General features: G+C 42.1%; 2 protein-coding genes across 2 annotated transcripts; both read left to right on the top strand.

The window, feature by feature from the left end:
* Window positions 1-974: 974 nt before the first annotated feature.
* On the top strand, window positions 975-2,193 carry EAE97_005568 (uncharacterized protein; the record flags this gene model as incomplete). The annotated part of the gene is made up of 3 exons (XM_038876080.1): window positions 975-1,230; window positions 1,257-1,461; window positions 1,536-2,193. 3 exons carry the CDS (start codon window positions 975-977, stop codon window positions 2,191-2,193), a joined length of 1,119 nt encoding a protein of 372 aa, XP_038733417.1.
* A 1,729-nt stretch (window positions 2,194-3,922) lies between these two features.
* Window positions 3,923-4,888, top strand: EAE97_005567 (uncharacterized protein; the record flags this gene model as incomplete). Its single annotated transcript, XM_038876079.1, has 1 exon — window positions 3,923-4,888. The coding sequence occupies one exon, from the start codon at window positions 3,923-3,925 to the stop codon at window positions 4,886-4,888; it is 966 nt and encodes a 321-aa protein (XP_038733416.1).
* Window positions 4,889-6,977: the final 2,089 nt, after the last annotated feature.

Genomic DNA, 6,977 nt, shown 5'->3' with positions numbered 1-6,977 from the left:
TGATATTCAGCTTGTTTCTAAGAAAATAGCAGAATATAAGGGATTCATATTGTGGGGTGTAGTCATAATAAATTGGCCAAAGTATTCCGCCATGGATACCTTGCAGTAATAAGACCTTTTCTTATATGAGTCAATTTAGACAATGTGTGAATATGCTGCTACCTAGTTAGCGTCATACCCTCGCCCCTTCGTACACGGAAGTCTTCTTCTTCAATAGATCTGAAATGTAGAGCGCTCATAATCCGTTTTGTTTTAGCACCATATCTAATACTTCACATGCTACTATTGACAAGAGTGTATGAAACAACCAGCCAAGATCAATATAGAGATCAATTGTGGCCTTGAATATTCTAAAATAGTATGTTCGCGCTGTCTCTTCGATATCTTTTACACAAACCATCCCATATCTGTCTCTTTTATCTTCAACCATATTGTATTAGCCCTCCTAGATCATAAATCCATCCATTTCATACCATAATTACATGCGGAGAGTCGATGTAGTAGGCTAGCAAACGAGTCTTCAGAATAATATTAAATCTAGATTGAAATATAAGAACGATTTCCATTTAAATACCTCCAGCTCCATGTCTTTCTGGTCCAATCTCCTTTTTCACCAGGGTAAATTCTATCAAAGACTCCAAGATCTGATTTTTGGGTTCCTAGCTTATCGTTGAGTTGAGCCAACCTATTCTTTCAATCAATTTGAGGATATTGAGTACATAGAGAAGGTATCCTAAACACGTCTTTACGCGTCGTGACCAATTTAAGAAGTCGAAGTGAATTTCTATGTTTGAAAAGATCAGACGAGATAGGGGGGTCCAGTGGATTCTCGCTTGCTTTTTAGCATGTAAAATCCTGGATCCAAACAAAACTTTCTAGATCTCGATTTTAACACCGGTTCTTTGCATTTCACTAATTACGGAACACGCGCCAAGGTATCATTCGAGTTCTCAATCAACAATATCTACATAAAAATGGCGGGAAAGAACACGGACGCAAAAGACAAGGACATAAAAGTTCAGGAAACAAAGGATGCGCGGAGGGGGAAAACTGGCAAAAAGAAGGCACAAAGAACGAGAAATTTCTCACCTCCACCATTACCACCACGAGCAATCCCCAAGCCCGATGATGGAGATATCTATAACGTCTGTGTAATGTTCCTACCACAGATGCAGAGAATTGTCGAAACTGGAATAGTTCCTTGTGACGGGATCGTTCAGCAAACACTACGTGGGTTCTCATGCGGAACGATATAGTACCTGTACTTAGAGAATTGGCCTCGAAAGACGATTCTGAGCCAGGCGAAAGACCTCATCCAAAGGAAACTGGATGTACGAAACTCACAACTGCTGTTGTTGAGCTTTTCAACGAGAATGCGCTTCTGGGAGAGGGAATGGACTTTTGCCACAGTCTTCGAGATCCAGAAAAAGAGAAAGCTATGCGCATTGAATTTATCCCAGGGTGAGTTTAATATAGCTTGTGGTTTTGAAGGATAACACAAAGATCTACTGGAAAGAACTGACACTTGACTATAGCAGCAGTAACGTACCGGCTCAACTGCCGTTAAAAGAGAGGGATGTCTTCTTTATGGAGAGCCATGAGACAGATGATCGGCCATATCTCATGCAGGATAATTTTCCAGATCACATCGGAATTCCGGAAGATGTCTTACTTAGGGCTTGTCCTTTCATACGCTCAGCATTCGGTGCGAAGGATATCGGCAAATTCGCCGACCCTGATGATACTTGCTTGTACGACCCTGCGTACACATCGAATCGAAAGAGATGCATTCGTCAAACCAAACTCGTATATATTGCTGATCTAATTGCTTCATCGTATGGGCGTACCGCACAGCATTATCATTCCTTGAGCGAGTTAGAACAAATCGATAGCTGGCCAAAAGAGAAATTGTGGAGGGACACTAAATCGTGGATTATGTTTTTAAGAAGGAACGACTTCAGTGAGCGCATATCCTCCAATGACGAGCTCGACGAACTCTGTATGCTTGCTGCCTTTTTTGGGGCTAAAAACAATGCAACCACCGCTTTAAGAAACCAGTATCAGGCTCAGAAGGAGAAGTTAATCAGAGAGAAGACGCATCCGAGACCTGCATTAATACCACACATAGAGCCTGAAAGAAAGAAATTGTCCCCCGAGAGCGTTACTCGACAGAGCGACTACGTCACGAATTAACCATGTAATGATATGGTCGGTACTACCGGTTGGCGCAGTCGAGATGACTGAGTTTCTGAATACTGTTGGGTTATATCATTGATTTGACTACGGTGACATTATGATGTCAAGCTTGGGGCTTGGTTCTTCGGATTTCTTGTATTATAAGTCAGTATTCAGCAGCTGGCGTAAAAAGGCTCGTTAGGTCTACGGCTTGGTCAAGACATTTGGGGGCTCAGAGCTGCATGTTGCGTTCGGTTTAATTTGGGGCATGCGAAAGACTCAAAAGACATAGGACATTGTGGGGAGCTCTATATTTCGTTGGGCGTTGGGGCATAAAAAGGATTAAAGATACCAAAGATTGCTGGAAGGATTTAATGTGGTTCGTCTTTGATATATGGATAAGTGGATTTAGAATACTCAATCTCAATTAAAGCAATGAAAGGACTGCAAAGCCTCATGTATTCTTAAGAAGTATCCGGGTGTCTGGTTTTGATGACGCATTGAAAAGCAGCTGTAGGGTTTGAACTAATGCTTCCTTGATCACAGATATTAGCATAAAAGTGACCAAAGTTTATGTTACCTCAAGTATCCTGAATAAAGGCGAACTCTCAAATGAAGTGTTGGTCTTAAGAGGAAAAGCGACTGACAGCTTTAGAGTAAACCCACTTTCATATCAGCCCTGCTTCGTCGCTATTGCTCGACCCACCATTTTTATCGATAGCTTCGGGTAATCATGGAGACAACCGGGCAGTGAGAGCAACCATAAATTCACGTAGCATTCAACCCATATGCAACCTAATCTCCAGTAAGATCTCTTGTATGAGATACTCCTCAAGATGGCAAGCAGTGCGAGAATGGCTGGTCGTTCTGACAATGGATATAGCTCCGAATAATGGGCTCCCGTGATTGGTGGAGTCGTCCTGCTTTGTCAGCCCCGCCGTGAACCTGCATGATCTGTGCCTCTTTTATTTCGTGCCTTGCAGATTTTTTCAACTTTTCTGCTGTTTTTCTGCTGAATCCTGTACTTTTAATTGATATTTACTCCTTACGATAGGTCAATTTACCATCAAGCCCCCCTCGATCATTTTACCTTTAGTGCACATCCGGTCAGTGTTCAATACTCCATGTCTACATGGTTGGCACCACGAAACTTCGGGTCACTCCGCCGACCCCCTACGGTGTTTATTCTCAGCTAATGGGATGTCTGCGTTTCTCCGTTGAAGAAGATTTATATCTACAATCATAATTGTGCCTTAACCTACCTCGTATCTGGTACTCGGTAAGGAGCGGGGCCACCAGTGGGTGTACGGTACGGACTCACAGGACAATACAAAAATCAACTTGTGAATATCTTTTGATATATTGAATCGTTTATTTTAGGAATTGTTAAAATTCTTGAATAGAGATGAAACAATCAAAATGTGAATTCTAATATCAAACAATCGAAGAATAAATTTATGAAAAATATTGAAAATTGGAAAGTGTTCCATCAATCTATGCACCCACTGGTGGGCTGGAAAATCTTGCTGCGTCTTATTACTCCTCCCACTCTATAGAGCCAATTTTCATGCACGAATTTCGCTGTCATGGGTATTTCGGTTGCATTGCTGTTAATCGCGCAGGGGCAGCAAGGCTGCCTAGAATTTCTTCAAGTATTTAAGGAGATGAACCCATTGCAAATATCATCTGTAGTTTTATCTTCCTTCGTTCACATCAGTTACTCATTCATAATTGAATTACATACAATATGTTGTTCTCTGCAGCTTCAATTTTACTCCTCACATCACCCGCTCTCGGGCAGACCCTCAATGCCTGGAGACAAACCGTCTACGGAGAAGGATGCTGCAGTTACGCGGTAGATGGAAATGTAACTACTGCCGATGCAATTGACTCTTTGCCAGAACGTCTTCCTCTCCTATTCAACTTCGTAGCCAGCTATATCGGTTTTTACGTTCAGTCCTCCGGTGATTACATTACCGACTACTATGTTGAAGCTTATGAGCCAACGACGGGCAAAGATATTATTGTTGGAAAGGTTTCAGGCGCTACCTCTAACTTTACCGTTGTCAATTTTTACAACTCTGCTGGCGCAGCTGGAATCTCCACAGACACGATGTTTTTTTATGTCACTGGAGTATCTGGCGGAAACAGTACTGCATTTGTCAATGAGATATATCCCATCTACTCAGGTGATACCATTGTATACCCCTCCGGACAATCTGCTCAACCGTCTCCAACCCAAACCAGAACTGCAATCCCAACACCAACTTCAACCGTTTTTCCTACACCCACAGCTCCAGGTATAACCCTCAACACCTGGCCCACCATCTCCGCCACCAAGCCTTTTGTCCAGGACGCTGCATCCTCGTACGTCGATGGAAACCCATCTACTGGCTTAGTCTCCTCAAGTTATTTCCTTCTTTTCAATACACCAAGCACATACGAAGGATTCTACATCTTATCTCAATCGCCCAACTATATCACCGACTATTACGTCATAGCACAAAATCCTATCACGTATGCGGAGGTTGAGGTTTGTCGCGTCACGAGTGCCACGTCAAATTTCACGCTTTGCGCATTTGTGGATGAGGATGGGAAGGCAGGGTTTAGGAGTGCGACGATCAATATCTATCAGGATGGTGCGGTACAAGGGAAACTTAATGATGTTTATCCTATTTGGCCGGGTGATGTGATTGTGGACCCTAATGCCTGATTTCGAGGAGATTTATGATTTGATAATGTTAATAGGGATATTTTTGTTCGGAAAGGGGCTGATTGAAAGGTTTTGAGAAATTTCTTGGGGGGAGGGTGTCTGTTAAAGACTTAGATATGTTAGGTCCATATGAAGTGATGAATAATGTCAGGGATTAAGAGTACACTGAACCCCTCGTGTTTCCTACACATCAGTATACTCCACAATCTGAACTTCCATCGTGCTTCAAATATCAACCAGTCTTCACAAGTCCCACACTTCGGGTGAACGACACAACCAGAACTCTAAGCTCTTCCATCTCCCATCGGTGATCCAATTCTATATAGCCATAAAATCATACACAAATCCCCATGCCAAGCACCAGTTCAAGCTAAAACCTCTCTTTCCTCAAAGTTCCACTGATGTTCTGAGCCACTTTACAAAAGTAAGTATTTACGCAATGAGAGATAGAGTCAAAATCATCTAATAGCCTCGCATGAACCAACGATTTTATGATAAAGTACCTAGCTATGTATATCAGAAGTGAATACAAACCCAGTAAACTTCCATCATAATTCCATAACTGCAACCACTGAATTTGTCCCGCGTTCCTCATTCCTGATTCCTCACTTCTCCCTAAACGTGTATATCTACCTCTCACTTATAAACCGATCGATCTCCAAATAGTTACTAAATCATTCCCAGGGAAACTGTTCGTAGATTTGGGTGTAAGACATTTATTCAGAGCATGAAAATTCACATTTTCCTTCATATTCAAAATTCAGGAAGGTATTGAAAAGATAATTGTGGGTTAGAATTCTGAAAGTATATGTAGGCAGATCTTCGAGTTTAGCCTTGATGGGGGTGAAGGCGAAGGTAAGGATCAGAGTGGCACTGATTTGCGTGATGACTCGTTATCTATCAGATGTGGATATTATTTTCCGTAGAACAGAGCATTCAGCGTGATTCCACTTCATATACTCCTGCCTCCTTGCGCAATTCTTCTCTCATTGTCGTTCAAAAAAGAGTTCGGCGCCTTTCACAAAGAGCCAGAGATTGAAGTCAACTACGAATATGTCCAGATTGTCCAAATGAATGTATATTAAGAGCATTTGATGCACTATAAGGGGTCTAATGGTTCCTATTGATGACACAACACACCAACGCATGGTTAGGTATGCTGATAGAGTGGGTAGATAGGGTTGATAACAGGGAAAAGACAAGATGAGCCGCATGAACTTAAACTATGGGAGATTCGAAACACTATATGATTCTCTTTCCATCGCTCAATAATTACAGGTCTTTTATGAAATGCGCATAATAGAAAGAAACAAGGTGTAATGACTGAATCCCACACAAAAAGCTCACATGACGTTATGCGCAGCTCGCCAAATTATATGAGTACCAGTATTCACTCGGCTAGCAAATCTACCATAAGTATTCCAAGTGGGCAAATATCTTCAACAAAAATCCACGGTGGGTGGTTCGATGGTTGATGCCATCGCTCCGAGAAGCAAAACCTTGTTAGAATCAGAGATAATAGCTGTCATAAGTGAGCGGCCTACGGAATGCGCTTGTTAGAATCAGAGATAATAGCTGTCATGAGACATTCCACGGATTTTTTTGATGTCTTTATTTTACTTTTTGTGGGTCTCATTTTGTGTTGTGGATTTCTTGTAGCTTCACTTGACGACAACGTGCGCGACGACAGGTTTTTGGACTTTGCGCTCTTTTCATCATATTTCACTTTTTGACGGGTGGAGAAATGACCTGGAGGAGAAACGACCTGCAAATATATATGAAGGTGCAGCTTACGAGACTTTATTTCCAGACTTTTGAAGATTAGGGATATGGCCATTCACTCCTCCAATAAGCACACGATCAGTACCTCAACTAGGCAAGTATGTACAACAAGAACCACGGTGGGTGGTGTGATGGTTGACCCCGTTAATCCTGGTGAGCTTGTTAGTATCAGAGATGATAGCTGTCGCAGATTGTTCCAAGTGCTCTTTTTTAGACTTTCTTTTTTAAGTTTTGTGGGACTTGATTTTTTTGGGGTCTCGCCTCGCGGCGGCTTACGCGACGACCATCTTCATTTCACATTTTTTGA

The sequence above is a fragment of the Botrytis byssoidea genome (genome assembly GCF_014898295.1).
Source record: "Botrytis byssoidea strain MUCL 94 chromosome Unknown BBYS_009, whole genome shotgun sequence".
Lineage (NCBI taxonomy): Eukaryota > Fungi > Ascomycota > Leotiomycetes > Helotiales > Sclerotiniaceae > Botrytis > Botrytis byssoidea.
This window is presented reverse-complemented; position numbering and strand designations above follow the sequence as displayed.